This window comes from Erythranthe guttata, chromosome 10 (assembly GCF_056151865.1).
Source record: "Erythranthe guttata isolate IM_541 chromosome 10, IM_541, whole genome shotgun sequence".
Classification (NCBI taxonomy): domain Eukaryota; kingdom Viridiplantae; phylum Streptophyta; class Magnoliopsida; order Lamiales; family Phrymaceae; genus Erythranthe; species Erythranthe guttata.
In genome coordinates, this window is record NC_142542.1 from 2,409,715 (window position 1) to 2,427,819 (window position 18,105).

At 33.6% G+C, this 18,105-nt stretch overlaps 3 protein-coding genes across 3 annotated transcripts; 2 read left to right on the plus strand and 1 right to left on the minus strand.

The window, feature by feature from the left end:
• The first annotated feature begins 3,603 nt into the window (after positions 1–3,603).
• PRMT11 (arginine methyltransferase 11) lies at positions 3,604–7,099 on the plus strand. The gene is made up of 9 exons (XM_088824174.1): positions 3,604–3,954; positions 4,666–4,676; positions 4,817–4,972; positions 5,376–5,439; positions 5,528–5,670; positions 5,757–5,844; positions 5,926–6,041; positions 6,144–6,294; positions 6,661–7,099. Exons 1-9 carry the CDS (start codon positions 3,729–3,731, stop codon positions 6,864–6,866), a joined length of 1,161 nt encoding a protein of 386 aa, XP_088680300.1. The 5' UTR covers positions 3,604–3,728; the 3' UTR covers positions 6,867–7,099.
• Positions 7,100–7,628: 529 nt separating this feature from the next.
• LOC105952772 (myb-related protein MYBAS2) lies at positions 7,629–8,841 on the plus strand. The gene is made up of 4 exons (XM_088823937.1): positions 7,629–7,950; positions 8,043–8,198; positions 8,324–8,424; positions 8,510–8,841. Exons 1-4 carry the CDS (start codon positions 7,838–7,840, stop codon positions 8,779–8,781), a joined length of 642 nt encoding a protein of 213 aa, XP_088680063.1. The 5' UTR covers positions 7,629–7,837; the 3' UTR covers positions 8,782–8,841.
• A 4,444-nt stretch (positions 8,842–13,285) lies between these two features.
• On the minus strand, positions 13,286–16,579 carry LOC105952861 (putative pectate lyase 12). The gene is made up of 4 exons (XM_012976443.2): positions 15,912–16,579; positions 14,377–15,295; positions 14,057–14,259; positions 13,286–13,740 (listed from the first exon to the last, which is right to left on the minus strand). The coding sequence occupies exons 1-4, from the start codon at positions 16,130–16,132 to the stop codon at positions 13,554–13,556; spliced, it is 1,530 nt and encodes a 509-aa protein (XP_012831897.2). The 5' UTR covers positions 16,133–16,579; the 3' UTR covers positions 13,286–13,553.
• Between the last annotated feature and the right edge of the window lie 1,526 nt (positions 16,580–18,105).

Consider the following 18,105-nt stretch of genomic DNA (forward strand, 5'->3'; position numbering starts at 1 on the left):
AATTTTCACACGCGAGTAAAATTGGTCTACTCGCGTGTTTTCACGCGAGCAACTTTAATTTTTTTTTTTTTTTAATTTTTTTTGTTTAAATTAAATACTAATTCATTTTTTTTGTTAAATTGTAGATGGCTGGAGCCCGGAGATAGAGGGAAAAGTTTAACGAGTCAAGTTACGGGAAAATGTAAGAGTTTAATGAAAGCTTTGGGTCGGAAGTCGAACAATCCGGATGATCCGGATCGTATTGGAGATCGGGGAATTCTTGCATCCGATCGTAGAAGGAAAGCGACGGCAATTTATGTCAATCCAGCCACAGTTACGTGATTTGATGATATATGCCCCATGCTCAGTATCTCCATCTTGTACCCGAGAGTAGACATGGCCACGAGGCGGGTGGGGTCCCGGTCCGGGTCAGACCCGCCGGGTCCGGGTCCGGGTCCGGGTCCGACTTTTAGGGGACCCGAAACCGACCCGCGGGGAGCCGGGTCTGGGTCCGGGGCGGGTCCACCCGGGTCCATCCGGATCCGAGTCCAACCCGGTTTTTCAAATTTTTTTTTTAAACAAAAAAACTTATATTGAAACTTGAAAAAACATGAGATTAACTTTAAATTCAAAATTAAAAAATAATTGAATTTAAACATTAAAAAATTTTAGAAAAAAATGAAACGATTAAGACCTTGAGACATAAACTAAATAAAATGAAAGCCGTGAAAAATGAATTATGGGTAATATAAGTGAAAATAATAATTTAGAAAATTTTCAAAATTTCAAAAATCAATATTCAATCTTTCTTTTAAATTAAATCGTATGTTTTTATATTTTTCAAATGTATTTTTTTATATTTTTCAAATTAAATATATATGCATTTGTTATTAGTCGGGATTTTTGATGTTAATAATAGTCAACATGACAACTAATAATTTATAAAACATTAGTTATACAATTATTATAATCATTTGATAGTGTTATTTATATTTTTATATTTATAGTTAGGATTATTGTAACAAGGAATATATATAACATAAATGAAAGGTGTATAATGATTATAATAAATAATGTTAAATAGATAATTAATTATCATATTAATTATTATTAAATAATTTAATTAGATTATTAACAAATATAATATAATAAAAAAATTAAAAAAAAAGAATGGACTTGAGCTTAATCCATTTAAATCTTACGATTCGATTCTAATATTTGAATAAAATGTAAATGTAAAAAAAAAAAGATTAAATCATATGATTTAATTCTTACGATTTTTACAAACTAAACCAATTATTAAAAGAGAAATCACATCATAATATTTTGATTATACTAGTCCATATACAATGTTATTTTTCAAGTAAGAATATTAATTGAAATGAGATATAATCTATTTTTATTAAAATAAACATCATTTATGTGTTTAAATAATTTTATGATCTATTTTTTTTCAAATATGTTGGTTGGTCCAGTGGTAAAGAGCTGCATATTTTTCCCCATTGCCTTGAGTTCAAACCTCAAAATGTGCATTTTTGGACAAAATAACCGCATATTTCCGGGTTGACCCGCCGGGTCCCTGGGTCCGGGCCCTCGGGTCCCCCCTCCGGGTAGACCCGTCGGGTCCCGGGTCAAATTATCAGGGCCCGAAATCGACCCGGACTTGGCCAAGTCCATGGTTAACGGGGGATCGAGGGTTAGAGGGCTCCTTCGACCGTACACCCGGTGATAAACATCGGGTGGGTCTTCTGATGCCACGTGTCCCTTTTTTGTATTTTATACGATGTTTATCACCGGGTGTAGGGTTAGACAGTAGGAGTAGGATGGTTATGACAAGTAGGATTTTTTGTATTTTATACGATGTTTATCACCGGGTGTAGGGTCGAACAAATCAGGGTTAGACAGTAGGAGTAGGATGGTTATGACAAGTAGGATGGTTATGACAGTTGTTTTTTATTTTGACTATTATTTTCCATTTTCATTGGTTATGTACTAGGATGATTGTTACTCGTTTTTCTATTTTGATTGTGTGTAACAATTAGTTGTTTTTTTTTTTTTGAACGATTACTCGATTTTTTATTTTTATTGTGTCAAAAAATTACTCTATTTTCTATTTTGTATTTTAAATATAATTAAAAAAAAAAATAATAATAATTGTAATCGCGTAGTTTTACGCGAACAAAGACCATGTACTTGTGTAATTCTGCGCGAGCAAAAGCTCTTTGTTCGCGTGAAACTACACGAGTACAATTTTTAATTTTTTTAATGCGATTTAATTTATTATTAATTGAAAAAAAAACTTACTCGCGTGATTTCACGCGAACGGGATGTTTTGCTCACGTGAAATCACGCGACCAAAACTTATCTGTTCGCGTGAAATCACGCGAGTAAGTCTTTTTTTTTTAAATATATTTTTACGACTTATTATTATTATTATTTAAAAAAAAATTGTGCTCGCGTGATTTTACACGAGAACCGACTCAGGTCTCGCGTGATTTTACACGACCACTGAGAAGGTTCTCGCGTAAAATAACACAAAAAAAAATAAAAAAATATTCATCTTCTCGTGTGATTTTGCACGAGCACATGCCATGTGCTCGTGCAAAATCACACGAACACAAGAAAAAAAAAATCAAGTACTCGTGTGATATTACGCGAGCACATGCCATGTCCTCGCGTAATATCACACGAGTACTTGAAGATTCGAGAAAAAATTAAAATATTATCTCCGGGTCTATATTTGTTGGATCCATTTTAGAAATTGTTGAATATCTAATTTTTTTTGCAATGAATGTTGAAATTTGGTTTTTAAAGAATTATAGGATTTAAAAATAAAAATGTAAAATGGTAAAAATTTAAAGTAAAAAGATAAAAAGTTATGGTAAAAAGGTGCCTCTTCGCCAACATAGCGCCTGCGTATATAACCACCATTTTAAAAAATGTCGACACATAACAACTGAAATTGATGTCCATACTTACCATTGAATTTTTTAATAAAAATTAATTTATGTATGATAGGTTTTCGACTTCAAAATTTTGGGGGGAAAATGACATTAAGAGTCTCGCCATAAACTCGACATATGTATGTCGAATATGCTACATAATATCGCCCGTTGAAGGTCGAATTTTTTGAACAACTAACTCTGGGGTGCATTTGGAGGAGGAATTTTAAATCCATAATAACAAATCCTTTGGACTTGTTTGGATTTAAGTATTTGGGGATGAATTTCAAATCTATGCCCCTCATTTTTAGTTGTTTTTTGAGCAATTGTGGTGGAATTTCAAATGACTCCATATTGGAGTCATTTCAAATGTATTCTCCAAATCAAATCCTTCCAAACGCACTCGTGGATTTTTTGATATCTTTTCGGATTGTTTTCATGATGGGATTAATTTTAGGGAAACAAACTCAAATGCCTAATCCTAACTTGTTTTATATTCAAGCTACAGCTTCAATTTTTTTTTATTCTTTTTCATAATTTTATGGTATTTAATTTATGTTGGTCTTTATAACAATACTTAGTAATGTGAAATAATCACACCCTAAAACAATAGTCACAGACACAGTTGACTTTGACCAACCCCCAATGCGGCAAATACCCAGCAGATTATTATATTTATATTTATATTTATTAATAGTTCAAATCAGTCATAAACCCTAGTACAAGTTCCAGCCACCCAATTCTTCCCCCCTCTCTCTAAAACCCTAAAAAACCAGAAGAACTCACCACCCCCAAATAATTTCTCCAATGGATATTCAGAACAATGTCGATGCTGAAGACAGCCTAAACATGGGAGTCGCGACGAAAATCAGGTTCGAGTACGAGGATGACGAAGTGGAAACCATTGAAGAAGTCGCCGCCTCGAGCTCGAATCTCGAGGAAGACTCCACCATGTTCGAGCCGGAGGATTCGTTGCTTACCGGCGATGAGAAGACCAGCGCCGATTATTACTTCGATTCCTACTCACATTTCGGTAATTTACACCCCTTGTAAAAATCGAGTCTTTTGTGTTTTTTTTTTTCTCCTTTTGAAGTTTAACTGTGGGTTAAGATTTAATTTGGAGTTATAATTATTGATTATGCTGAGTTTGTATGATGTGTTTAATTGTTCTTATTTCTATGCCGTCAGGTTTTTTCGAAAGATGTTGTAAACGGTTAAATTCTGTTTCAAATGTGTAAATTTTGTTCTCTCTTCTTATATTGTTCTTTCCTCTCAAACATTAGAAAAAGAAAGGAACTTTAAGCTAAAATTTGATGGGGTTATAGGTGGTGTTTGCAAAAGCTTTTACAAATAGATTATGAGCTTTTTTTTTTGCTCATAATCTATTTTTAAGTGCTTGCAAAATGGACTTTTGCGTTTTGCTTCTCTTAAAATAAGCAACTTTAAGCTATAATATGTTAAGCACCCATGAGGCTGCTTTTTTCTATTTAAGTTGATTTTCCAATAAATTTGCAAACACCCCCAACTTTTAGAAATAAGCACTTAAAAAATCAACTTAACTCACAATCCATAACTTCTGCTTTTAAATAAGCTTTTGGAAACACCACCTTAAGATAAAACTAAGTAAACAGTCTGAAGATGAAATAAAGTTGCCTCCTTTTTCAATCTTGGGTTTTTTTTTTCCGCATGTTAATTATTGCTGATTGGAAGATTTATTAATCGTTACCTTTCTAATCTTGTGCAGGTATCCATGAAGTAAGTACCGAACTTTGGAATTAGATGGACTTGCGGTTTTGATGCATTTGTAGCATGTGGAATCGGGAAAATCCTCTTTTTATTTCAGATGTTTTTATTGTAGAGTTGGCAATATGATTTATATGACTTTCTCGGTGCAGGAAATGTTGAAGGATTCAGTTAGAACAAAGACGTACCAAAATGTCATTTATAAGAACGCCTTCCTTATCAAAGACAAAGTAGTCCTTGACGTGGGTGCTGGGACTGGAATCCTCTCACTTTTCTGTGCCAAAGTTGGCGCGAAACATGTTTATGCGGTAATGAAGTCAACTAAATTTATTATTTTGCCTTTTATTTAATTTGATATAGTAAAACTTCTACAGTGGTCTAAATGAGTTGCAAAGTCATTTTCTTGATTAATACAGACGATTAACTTTTGCCTGTTGTAGCCTGCATTTATGCATTCGCTACGTTTTCATTTCTTCATTGAGTTTCATATTTTTTATTGCTGACGAATGATATCCAGAAAATTTAATTGGTATCGTTGTTCTTAGTAACAATCTGATTATGACAATGAAGACGACTAAACTATGCTTGTAAATATCCGTTTAATTCTTATTTACTCTATCGTTGCTGATGTGATTATATGAGATATTTGCTCAAAATGCTGCAGTATGTTATTGAATGTGAACACTCGATAACAGTGCCTTCAATTTTCAGGTGGAATGCTCTAGTATGGCCGATATGGCTAAAGAGATTGTTGATAAAAATGGATTTTCAGATGGTAATACATACTCCATTTGGCCCATTCTGATTGGTCTTACCGATTTCTCCTATCCTGACCCACCTCCCTCGTTTTGTTTAATTTTCAGTTATAACAGTTCTTAGGGGAAAGATTGAAGAGATTGAGCTTCCAGTTGCTAAAGTTGATGTTATTATTTCCGAGTGGATGGGTTATTTCCTGGTCTATGAAAACATGTTAGACACAGTACTCTACGCTCGTAACAAGTGGCTTGTAAGTTTTAACTTCTTATTTCAATTAAAAGAATTTATTCCTAAGTTGCAGTTACTGCACGGGGATAACGTAATTATGTATTGCAGGTACAAGATGGACTTGTATTGCCGGATAAAGCCTCCCTTCATTTGACTGCAATTGAAGATGCTGACTACAAGGAAGAGAAGATTGAATGTGAGCTTAATATATTTTACATGTTTATGCTCGTATAAAGCCGTCTTCTATTTTTTTTGACGTATTTATGTGCTACCACAGTCTGGAATGATGTATACGGATTTGACATGAGCTGCATTAGGAAGCAATCAATAGCTGAACCTCTTGTTGACACCGTTGACCAGAAGCAGATTGTTACCAGCAGCGTTTTACTCAAGGTTTGGTGGTGGATATTCTTGTTTATTATTACACCTTAAACTAAAAAAATAGAATTTTTTAAGTCCGATAAAAAAATAATGTCTTTTTGGTAAATTTCACAGACGATGGACATTTCCAAGATGGAATCAGGGGATGCTTCATTTACTGCACCTTTCAAGCTTGTTGCGGAACGCGATGACTACATTCATGCCATTGTTGCCTATTTCGATGTTTCTTTTACCATGTGCCATAAATTGATGGGTTTCTCTACTGGTATGTTTTGTCCTTGTATCTATTTTACGTTCTTGGTTGTTGGTAATAAAAATCTTTTCATGGGCGATATATCTTTGGTCTCAACTCTCAACACATGTTATCTGAAAAAAAAACAAAAAATCCATTTATTTCCATTTTGAAATGCACAAACTATGTTGCACTTGTGCTTCTAGTCAGAGTTTATTTCATTTAATACCCATATGTTATATTGAATTGCTAAAATGGGCTTTTAGTGGTAGTTTGCTGAAGGGGGGTTTTCGCTAATATTTATAACAAAGGGGAGTTTTTTTAATAATTAGAGTAAACACAGGGTGTTAAATACAATAAACCCCTTGTAATCATGGATATTATGAATGAATATTTCAGGACCCAAGTCACGTACGACTCACTGGAAACAAACAGTACTTTACTTGGAAGATGTGCTTACTATTTGCCAAGGGGAGGCTTTGACGGGAACCATGAGTGTGGCGTCCAATAAGAAGAATCCACGCGATGTGGATATTACGCTCAAATACTCTATGAATGGCCGACATTGCCAGGCTTCAAGAACTCAATTTTATAGAATGCGTTGATCTATCTTTCTTTCGCCTCGTGTCTTATTATTATTTGTGTCCGTTTTGGGGGTGGATCGATTGTGTGTTGTTGGGGGGGGGGGGGATTGAGTAACATATTTCTCGATGAATGCAATTGAGAGATATGCAGAACAAAAGCTGAGGGTATGTTGTGGAATATATTTCGACTTGATATTTATTGCTATTCGATCCCTCCATTACATTTATATCAAAATTAAATTCGATTTTGCTTATTTTATTGGATTTTTTTTTTTTTTTTTTTTCAACCTTTTAAGCATCGTGTACGAATCTTATGTCAATTATTCACGACGAATTTAATGAAAATAATGAGGTCAGATCTTGCAAGGTTGGCCTTTATTCAGTGCAGCTTAACTTATCGATAACCAACGCAACAACATACCATTCGTCACTAAACATTTTCGTAACTGTGTGATGATAAAAGTGAAGTGGCTTTAGATATATTTATTATGGTTGATGATTAAAGAAAGATTGGATTTTTATGTTATCTTCACCTTTATATTATCCGGTTAGATGGATAATATAACTGCAGTATAATCAAGATTAGACAATTAATTATTTATTTAAATAACTTTTCGTAGTAGAATAATTCGAAATTATTTAATAAATAACAGATAGGGGGATGACTGACAGATTCATAGAACTTCATCACTGATGGATTTGTTAAATCAAAGGACAAAGTAAAGTTCACGAGATGACCTAATGAGAAAGAAAAAAGGGTGTCGAGATCAAGAAATAATGTAATAATGGAAATGGTGGAGTTGCCACAGTCGTCCTAGTGTATTCCAACTCGTGTGCTAATGTAACAAGTTCTGGTCATTCGCACTTTATCATTTTTCTTACCCTATTTGGCAACTTTACGAGTATAAAAAAGCTCGACTAACCACACACTTCTAGAAGCACCTGGTTTTATATATAGTGTAGTAAACTATTATTACGAGTACGAGATAGTCATGCAGGAAGTGGAATTACGTAAAGGGCCTTGGCTCGAAGAAGAGGACGAACAGCTGTCTGCTGCTGTAGCTGTTTTCGGAGATAAACGATGGGATGCATTAGCTAAATCATCAGGCATTTTTCTTTTTATTAAATCATCTTGAACATATTTTTAACCATTAATTAGTAGTTGGGAATTATTATTAATTTTTTTTTTAATTTGTTTGATTATATTTTATATATATGTGCAGGTCTAAGAAGGAATGGCAAGAGTTGTAGGCTGAGATGGATGAATTATCTGCGTCCGAATCTGAAGCACGGAAATATTTCTGCAGACGAAGAGCGGATTATCATTCAACTTCACGAGAAATGGGGCAACAAGTACTTCTTTTTACCTTCCCTTCACAAAATCGAAATCAACGATTTGATCATAACACACTGTACTGCACACGTTTATGAAGTGGGGTTTCATTAATAATTTTTTTTTAACTATTTGTATTTTTAAGGTGGTCGATGATTGCGCGTAGATTGCCAGGACGAACGGATAACGAGATAAAGAACTACTGGAGAAGTTATTTGAAGAAGAAAGCTCTAGCTTTGGACAAAGGTAGTAATAATTATAAAAAAAAAAAATCAATGTGTTAATCGACAAATTTCAAATATATTTCTTTTATTATGTTTTCATGCAACAGAATGCTTGAGCAGCACTACAAATACTTGTTTGAGATCAGAAGAATGCGAAGCGGACAGTCCATGCTCAGTCAACGATGAGATTGTGGGGCCCACGACCGATTCTTCCGATGCATTGGATATTATGCTGAACATGACAAGCTCGCCTTACGAAACAAGATTGACCGAATGGATGATGTCATCAAATTGTGATAAAGACGAGTTTTCGAACTATGACCTCTGCTATTCCGATGACTATGCCACGTGGGATTTTTCTCTCTGGGATGGGGAGTGACATATCATTTCATTTACTGTATATATAGTATGGTTGTAAAAGGAGTAATAATAATATACCTTGTGGTGTAAGTATGATAAAATAAATGTACAAAAACTGTAAAATGTGGTAATTAATGGGATTCTGATATTTTCCCCTTTTGTTATTTGACAGTAATTGTTATTTTGTTTATAAGTGAAACTATAACCTTAAAGGATGTAATACTTGAGCTTTTGTTTGTCATATAAAACAACATAGGAATTATGAACTGTTGTAAGAATATAAATCAAGAATTAAATTAATTACCCCTTATGACTTATAATGCTGAGATGATTGTTGTTCCATGATTGTACTCAAATATATATATATATATATATATATATATATATTGCATGTCACCATTATCAAACTCTAATCTCGGAAATTTTTTTCCGCGTGAGATTAAGCACGAGTGGTTGATGCGACGGAGCAAATGTGAACTAGTAGTATATCGAAATTTTCTCAAGATCATGATTGCCCTTTGATCTACGTTAATAAAAGACAAATGTTTTTCTTTTAATTGAAAATTAAATTATATCTGAACTATGGAATGATCTTTACGTGTCGAGTGGGATGGGATTGTATTGCTTTCGAGCGTTGCGACTTGCGAGTACAAAGACGAGATAAAACTAAGTGCTCGAATTTGTTGTGGCATTGGTAGTTAATATTGCATTTGTTATCCTAATAAATATATAGGTCAAGTTGTTGATCAAGTGAGGTTCAAAGAGTACAAGATAATGTTTATCTATTGGCAAACAAAAGCTGAGGGTGGGAGACAAACAATCTATGCATATCGAAATTAGTCGAAAAATGTTTCATCACTCACACAAAAATAAAATAAAAAAATAAAATGAAAAAAAAACAAAAAAAATTGTTTTTGCAATAATTTTATGTTTTTTTATTAATCTGTCAATAATACTTGCTTAATTTCTGTTTAGTATTTAAAACTGTTTAACATAAAGATAATCTCAGTGACTAAAATGAAAGCTGATTATAGTAAATTTTAAAAAAGGAGACAGGTTTCAGTTTTGTGGAAGTGGACAGGGCTTTAATTATTTTTATTTATTTTTTATTTCCAAACTAAATAACTTTTAGGTAATACACTAATATATAGTACAATATCATGTCCCAATACGATATTTGCTCAAAATTGTCTTATTGGACATTTAGCAGCTTCCTCTTCCACACAAATATCTTTACTTCATTAAATAAATATTATATTTTGATATATGTCTCTTTGTTAGGGTGCAAGTTGGAACAAAAATTCCAATTTTTGTTGGTTTCGAGCCGAGAAGTTCTGATTTTGAATAACTTTTTTCATTCTGATTTTTGAATTTTTTCGATTTTTTTTGGATTGAAATTGGAATTATATAATTTTATTTTTTGAAATTTCCGATTTAATTTTAGAAATTAAATTAATTCCAAAAAATTCCGATTTTTTCCCGAAAAATACACCTATAAATAATATATATTGTATAATACTTTGATGCTTCAAGAAAAAAAAAAATTCATTCCATTATTTGCTTAAAATAGATTAATAGATTATCAAATTTTAAGTATATAAATAATTATATTTTTAAATGCCACATGTCAAATAATGATAGGTTAATGGAGTGGTTATATTTTAAATACCTCATTTTTCAAGGAGCATTTTTGGACCTTGGGGTAGTTGAATATCAAAATAAATATCACTTTAATACCTCCGTTGGAGAAGGATTTTTTAATTTTAGAGTATCTCACAGTTTTTTTCCTCTAGTTTTTTGATTTGACACTCCATTTGATTCCTGCATTCGAGTTGCTCTAAAATATCAAAATAGAACCTTATTTGGTAACTCCAATAGAACGGAAATCTTTTTAGCTTGAATTATCAAAATATGGTGGTTAAGGGTTTTGAAATATTATTAGTTTGAATTATTAGTTTTACTTTTATTGGCGTGGAAGTTCATATTTTTGAAAAATTATGAAATTTTCAGAAAATTTCTGCTAAATTTTGAAATTTTATAACTTATGCGATTTCCGATTTTTTTCCGAAATTCCGAAATTTGCGGGCGTTAATAATAAAGATGGATGACTGACAATGGCGGAACATATAAGGGGCAGGGTGGGCTGTTGCCCCTTAAGATTAATTTTTTTTTAGGTATTTTGGCATTGCAGTTTTTGAATATTACTTTTGACCCCCCTAAAATTTTAGTAAATATGTGTCTTAACCCTCAATTTTTTTTCGTTTCTTCTCCCCAATCTTATATAAATTATACTTGTATATATCATATTTAATATAAAAATATTTAATAAAATGGTTAAAATTTGTATTATTTTATATAATATTTATGAATATTTACTTATTTTTTATTTTTTTATCGATGTCTCTTAAAAATAATATGAGACGGTGCCATTAATCTTCAAAATATTTAAGTGCAATACATTAAGATTTTTTTGTCATGCTTAAAATATGATAAAACTATAATATATATGCTATTTTAATTAAAAATTATCAATATAAACTTATTTTTGCTATGTCTTGTGAACCTAATTTTTTTTCGGAGCGCTGCCCTGAACCCCGAAATTTTAGATAGCCCCCCTACATTTTTATCCTGAATTCCGCCCCTGATGACTGATGAAGGACGATGTATGCAGCTTATGTAGAAGATGTGCATGGAAGGATCCATAAGCTAGTGGAGATCGATAATATTAGCTTGTGCAAGTTAGGGTTTAATCGAGTATATGTTTCCTTAATTCCTTCCCCGGTCGATTTAAGCCGTTTTCTTAGTCGAACCACTTAAAATATTGAGTGTGTTTTTTATTGCTTTCTACATCAGAATTATCTTCTCAAGTCATTATATATAGTTTTATGTTGATTAGTTTCTAGATCATTAGTAACTGTTGTTCTTGGATCATATGTATGTATATCAAGAATTCAAGATCCTTTGTGTTCTTTGGTTTGGCTTGTGATGATGATATACTTCCAATTTCAATAACAATTATTTTGATACCTCATCGGACTGAAACAAACACGGGTAATTGTCGAAAAAATGTACTAGTTTTTTGTACTTTCGAGATACAACAAATCATTCACATGCATCTTCAATTATTATTTTTTTTTTTTAAATTTAATGAGCCGTAATTTCACCTTGTTAGTTATATATAGGGGTGAAAGTCGGATGGATCGGATCGGAATTAGCATTTTCGGAAAATTTCCAAAAAATTTCGGAAGTACAAAATCAATTCCAATTCCAATTCCAAAATTTTCGGAATCTAAAAATTCATTCCAATTCCAAAAGGCCCGGAAATTTCGGAATTTCGGAAAAAAATCGGAAATCACATAAGCTTTAAAATTTCAAAACTTAGCCGAAATTTTCTAAAATGTTCATATTGTTTCGAAAATAAGAGCATCTACGTTGATAAAAGTAAAACTAATAACTAATAAATTTCAGTTCAAAAAAATAAATGAAAATAAACAAAGCATAATATCCAATAAAACTTCTAACAACAATTCATTATGTCAAAATCCTAAAACAAAACTTATAGGTGTATTTTTCGGAAAATAAGTATTATATAATATATACTATTTATAGGTGTATTTTTCGGAAAAAAATCGGAATTTTTCAGAATTAATTTCGGAATTAAATCGGATTGGAAATCGGAAATTCCAAATTTATTTTATATAATTCCAATTCCAATCCAAAAAAATCGGAAAATTTCGGAAATCGGAATTTCGGAAGTCGGAATGAAAAAAGTTGTTCCAAAATCGGAACTTTTCGGATCGGAACCGGCGGAAATTGGAAAATCCGTTCCAACTTGCACCCCTAGTTATATATTTTCAGGGTGCAATTTGTCAAAATATGTTTTCTATCTTCCTCAACCCTTCAGTCCAATTTTGAAGCTACACGATATATGTATACAAAGAATTTTAAAATTGTAGTTCTTCATTTTAGTTGTTTTTTGAGGTATTTTTGTGGATTTCAAATTTATTCCCAATTTTAGTCATTTTAAATCATTCCTATTTTTCTCGCAAAAAATAAAAAAGATAAATTTCATATTCGGATTTATTCTAAAACCGTTCATTTTACAAATCTCTCAATCCAAACGCAGTCTAATCGGCCATTTTCAAAATAAATATGTGTAGTATTCAATTAGGATAATTTCCTCTTTTCAATATATTTTTATGTTCATGGTGTAAAGTACAAAGTTAAGAATTTATTTCTCCTTCATCAATTTCTCACCATTTGTTTGAATATTATTTTTCCCTATACCTTTTTATTTAAAAAGATCACCAAAAACCAATTCAAATAAAATACCTGTCGCCTGATAATTTGGTGAGAAACGGTATTTTATGATTTTTTTTTCATTGCGTAAATTGTCAAATTATATAGTGGGATACTTGTTTTTTTTTTTTTTTTTTATTTATTATTACTTTATACGATAGAAATTAGATTGAAGGATGAATGAAAATAATGCTTTAATTTAATATTTTGCACCCTAAAAAACTCACTAAAAAAATGATATTCCTTTATTAACTTTTAAACAAATCAATTTGGTCATAGTGAATGATTACTTGAATTTGAAGCCTGAAAAATGCAATTAATCGACAGTGTAAAATGTCAAAATGCTACATCTCACGCCGCCCAAAGTGGAACTAAGCCATTTCCTAAGATTAACCGAGAATCCAATTACATCAACATTCCTGATGTAAAGAGACACCTAAATTACACGAGGGAATTAAAGAAACTAACAACTTCTTTTAACCAAAAATCATTTCATACTTGGAAGCAAAAACACACGATCAAGGCCGTAAGAGAAATTATAACGAGAGTGAAATTATCGGAGCAATAAAGCCTTTGGCTCCCCGAATAGTCATCGTAGTCCTCGAATACGCCTGAATTTGCATCGTCATAAGCTCCCAAACCATTGTTTTCGGCCGTCCACTTCCCCAAATTGTTACCCCTGCTTTTTGCAACACAAAGAATCCACCCACAATCAAATTAGTACATTTATGTATAACAAGTAGAAAATTATAAGTAGGTGTGTGTGCGCGCGCGAGTATGTGCAGATCAATTAAGGATAAAACAAAGAAATGGTTAAAAAAAAGTAAGCCCGTTTTTCAAAGTGAATGGCCCAACATTGGGTATTGAAATGCAACATAAAGTAAAAAGGGGCTTGCTTTTCTTTTCTTTTTTCTTTTTTCTTTTTTCTTTTTTTATTTCTTTTTTTGGTTGATTATTTATGTCTAATAAGTAAAGAAAAAAAGAAAAAAACGAACCTGGTGCCAAGGACACCGGCGTTGAGGGTTAATTGGTCAATATAAGCAGCAGATTTGGGCTCGACGCTGTACGCCTTCTCATATTTAACTTCAACACCTTCTCCGGAAGCAACAAAGTATGCTCCATTTCCCATTATATCCCCTTCGCTTCTCCAGTTCCAATCCCTCCACTTCTCCTCCGATGTGTCCACGCGCTTCGTTATCTGCACCATAATTCATACTCATCCAATAATTTGGTGCAAACAATTTCTATTACATACGCTGAAATTCTTTTAGAAAACAACAACATCAAGAAAAAATGAACAAGGTGTTGTTGTTACCTCCTTGGCATTGCGATCAAAGGGAGCCATGTAACGATTCCCCTGGCTATTAATGGTGGGATTACCACTACCTCCAATTGCATACATTTCCCACCTCGTGAAATCATTATTAACTACATGTATATACCCTCTCCTACACCTCGGCATCCTCTGTATCAGTCTCTCCCCGAAATGGTTGAACGCTATCGTCACCTGCATCCCCGAATCCGGCATGTAATCGTCGCTGTGTCCCAACAGGATCACCTCATTGTGGTGCGCGAAGTGGTTGTTCGATATCGTCACCCCCGTGGACCCCATCACCACGTCGATCAGCCCGTCCTTGCAGTGCCACATCGCGCAGTGGTCGATCCATATGTCCCTCGACCCGAACACGGATATTCCGTCCCCGTCCGATTTCGTCCGCCACCCGTAGTGCGTGGGGCTCGAACGGACGTTTGTTTCTCCGGATTGGTAGCAGTGGTGGACGTGGACGTTGTGGATGATCACGTTGCTGACGTACTGGAGCGTGATGCACCCGCCGCCGGTGATGTGGACGTTGGCGCCGCGGCCGTCGAGGGTTTTGAACGAGTTGAAGATGAGTTCTTGGGAGAGGTGGATGAGCATGTTGGAGGGGAAGACGATCCAGAGTGGCTCCGTTTGGATGACGGCGTAGCGGAGGGTTCCGGGCTTCGGGTTGACGGCATCGCGGTCGGAGGAGTCCGTTACTACGTAGTAGCGGCCCCCCTTCCCGCCGAGTGCGTACTGGCCGAAGCCGATGGCGCAGTCGGCGAGACGCTGGCGGTTGAGACGCCAGTTGGGGTCGCACCGCCAGCAGTCGTCGATTGGGTTGCCCGTAGGGCAGGCATAATGGTCGCGGGCACCGGTTGTGGTTGTGTAGGACGATAGCGTTTCTCTTCTTGACAACGACGCGTTCACTATTCTGCATGATTAATTTTAATTATAATTAATTTAATTTGTTCGGGGTTTAATTAATTATGTTGTTAGTATTAATTCATTAATCAGTATGAGTATTGTATAAAAGTATAAAAAGAAAAATACATGACATAGGATACCATGAGACCGGTAGTCAACAGAAAACTGAAATGATGTTAACAGTAGGCCCCACATATATCAGAGTAAAAGCAATGATGCCAGAAATCTCTCTCTAGATCTTCTCTCTCTCTCTCTTCTTTCTCTCTCACACACAAAAACACACACACACACACACTGACAGTGGTGGTCAAGAAGAAAGAAAAGGAAAAGAAAATAAGAGACAAGAAAGGAGCGTAAAAAGCACTAATAAGCAAGCAAAAGTCCAATCCTACTGTACTAAGCATTAATGCTTGTGTTGCAGCAGCTACACAAAATTAAATGAATCCAAATTTTTAATTAATTAAACATGCTTCTGACAAATTTAGTGCTAAATACAATTAAGTCATGAGGGAATATTCACAATGCAAGTATTTATTGCTATTTAATAATTAGTTGGAAAAAATCAGAAAAAAATGAACTGGAAAGATTATATATATGTATATATAAATTAGTGGTCATCTTGCCTGTGAAGATGGTGAGCAACGAGTTCGGGGCTGGGATGCTGACCGGGAATAGCAGTGAAATTGTTGAGGCGGCGGCCATCATCATCATGTAATAATAATAATGAAGATTCGGCGGCCATGTAAGAAAAAGATCCCAAACTTATTAGTAACACAAACACAATGCAGCTTCTGCTCCTCATAATTATCTTCAAGAATGTAATAACGTTGCTGCTGCTTCTCATGAAATTAATTACCACTTGTAGTTTTCAACAAAATGTGTTGGAAGAACATTTAATTTCTTTCTGGTGTGAAGAGAGAGAGAGATCTAGAGAGAGAGTGAATATATATATTTGAGACTTGAAAAAGAAAAATAGAGGTTGGCTCGGTGTTACTAACTACTACAATTCCACAACCATTTCTTTCTGCGCACAACATTGTGTGTGTTCATCTAACAACTCACATTTATACTCATTTGTGAAAGAATCACTTTGTTGTAGTTCGGCTGGGGGTTAAAAAGAGAAACTTATAAAGTAAAAGGACTTATATTTTACATAGTAGAAGACTTTCTTCTTCTCTTTATTATTTTTTTCTTCCTTTTTGAGTTTTAACTGATGAAAAATAGCAATTACTACCTACCGGAGCTAGTATTGAACATTTTATTTAGGGGAGCCCTAAAACAGATACGGTTTATTTCTTACTTCAATACTCTCAACATAAAAAATATAAAACAAATAGGTAATGAAATTAATACCCTTAATAAAATCAATATCACATAAATTTTGTGCATGGTATTGATTATCATTAAGGGTAATAATGTCATTACCTATTTATTTTGTATTTTTTAAGTTGGTGGTATTGAAGTGAGAAAAAAACCGGTATTTATTTTAGCTGCTCCCTTTTATTTATTCCTTCATAAGTTATGATTAGGGCTGGAAATTGGAACGCAACTAATATTTTTTGCCCATTTTGATTTTAATTGGATGAACACTTCTCATTCTAAGTTTCGAAAGTTTTTAACTTTTCTATTTTCGTAGATTTCGATCTGATTTTAATTTTCGTAACTATTTTGGAAAATTCGATTCTTTTTATTTATTTATTTTTTTTCTTCTGAAAATTATATTTGTAAAGTATGTTATACAATAGTGTATTTAATCTAGCTCTTTGGTTTGGTGATTGTGGAAACAAAGTAATCCACAAGAATGTAAGTAACGAATTGAGAGATCTGTTTGGTTTGGTGATTGTGAAAACAAAGTGATCCACAAGAATGTAAGTAACGAATTGAGAGATATAGAGAATTGTGGAGTGTTTAGGTGGCGAGGGAGTCTTTCTCACAAGTATGGATGTAAATCACTGGAAGTTGCATAGAAGTTATTTCCTACACCCATAATGGGGTTTAAGAGCTGGAAAGTGTACACTAATGAGAGGTTGAGAACTCCATCAAAGTGGTTACGTTAGCAAAACCCCACATTCCACTTATTTACGACATACTCCTTTGAGGATTTCTATCAAAACACTATTTGTTTTTTCAGTTGCCATGTTAAAACTTAATGGGAAAAAATAAGATTTGCTAGGAAAAAAAAATTGCAACGCACAATCTTTCCAATCAACATATGTTGTCTCGTTAAAATCTTAGCGAGTAACGAACAGTCAAAAAATCTTTGGGAAAAATAAATCTCGCACGAAGGAAATAGAGTACAACATGGCTCCCGAGTATTTTCTGGATATTGATTGCCTACAGGGTACTACCCTCACGTTAACTTCTTCTGATGTCTACGAGGCAACAGACTCGTATAATCTACTCAAGTCAGTAGCCTTAACATGTTTTTTTCCAAAATAACTTTAGGCTAACACTTAGTAAATTATCCATACGCATTATCTGTTGGATCATTATTGTTTTAACACCTATTGTTGTCGATTGAAGAAAATGTACAACATAACTATGTGCTTGGAGTTGTCACATTTAGTGAATCATGTCTTCATTTGCGTAATACATGTTGCATTACAGTACAATAAGCCTGATACTACATCTGATTCATGCTTGAATAACTCACTAAAAATTTTGTATATAATATTAGTAAGATTGCATTTGGTTAAAGGGTTTAAAATAACTTCAAATAGAAAATATTTGAAATGACTCCAAATAAAATTGAATTTAAATCATCTACAATTGCTAAAAGAAACAAAGTCGAGGGCTATAGGTTTCAAATTCGTTGTC

Coding starts and splice junctions, on each gene's coding strand:
- LOC105952861 (XM_012976443.2), bottom strand. CDS start 16,132: ATGAGAAGCAGCAGCAACGTTATTACATTCTTGAAGATAATTATGAGG. Junction 15,296..15,911: donor GTTGCTCACCATCTTCACAG/GCAAGATGACCA, acceptor TTAATCATGCAG/AATAGTGAACGCGTCGTTGT. Junction 13,741..14,056: donor GCCGGTGTCCTTGGCACCAG/GTTCGTTTTTTT, acceptor TGCAAAAAGCAG/GGGTAACAATTTGGGGAAGT.
- LOC105952772 (XM_088823937.1), top strand. CDS start 7,838: ATGCAGGAAGTGGAATTACGTAAAGGGCCTTGGCTCGAAGAAGAGGAC. Junction 7,951..8,042: donor GATGCATTAGCTAAATCATC/AGGCATTTTTCT, acceptor TTTTAATTTGTT/TGATTATATTTTATATATAT. Junction 8,199..8,323: donor CACGAGAAATGGGGCAACAA/GTACTTCTTTTT, acceptor TGTATTTTTAAG/GTGGTCGATGATTGCGCGTA.
- PRMT11 (XM_088824174.1), top strand. CDS start 3,729: ATGGATATTCAGAACAATGTCGATGCTGAAGACAGCCTAAACATGGGA. Junction 6,042..6,143: donor CCAGCAGCGTTTTACTCAAG/GTTTGGTGGTGG, acceptor TAAATTTCACAG/ACGATGGACATTTCCAAGAT. Junction 6,295..6,660: donor ATTGATGGGTTTCTCTACTG/GTATGTTTTGTC, acceptor TGAATATTTCAG/GACCCAAGTCACGTACGACT.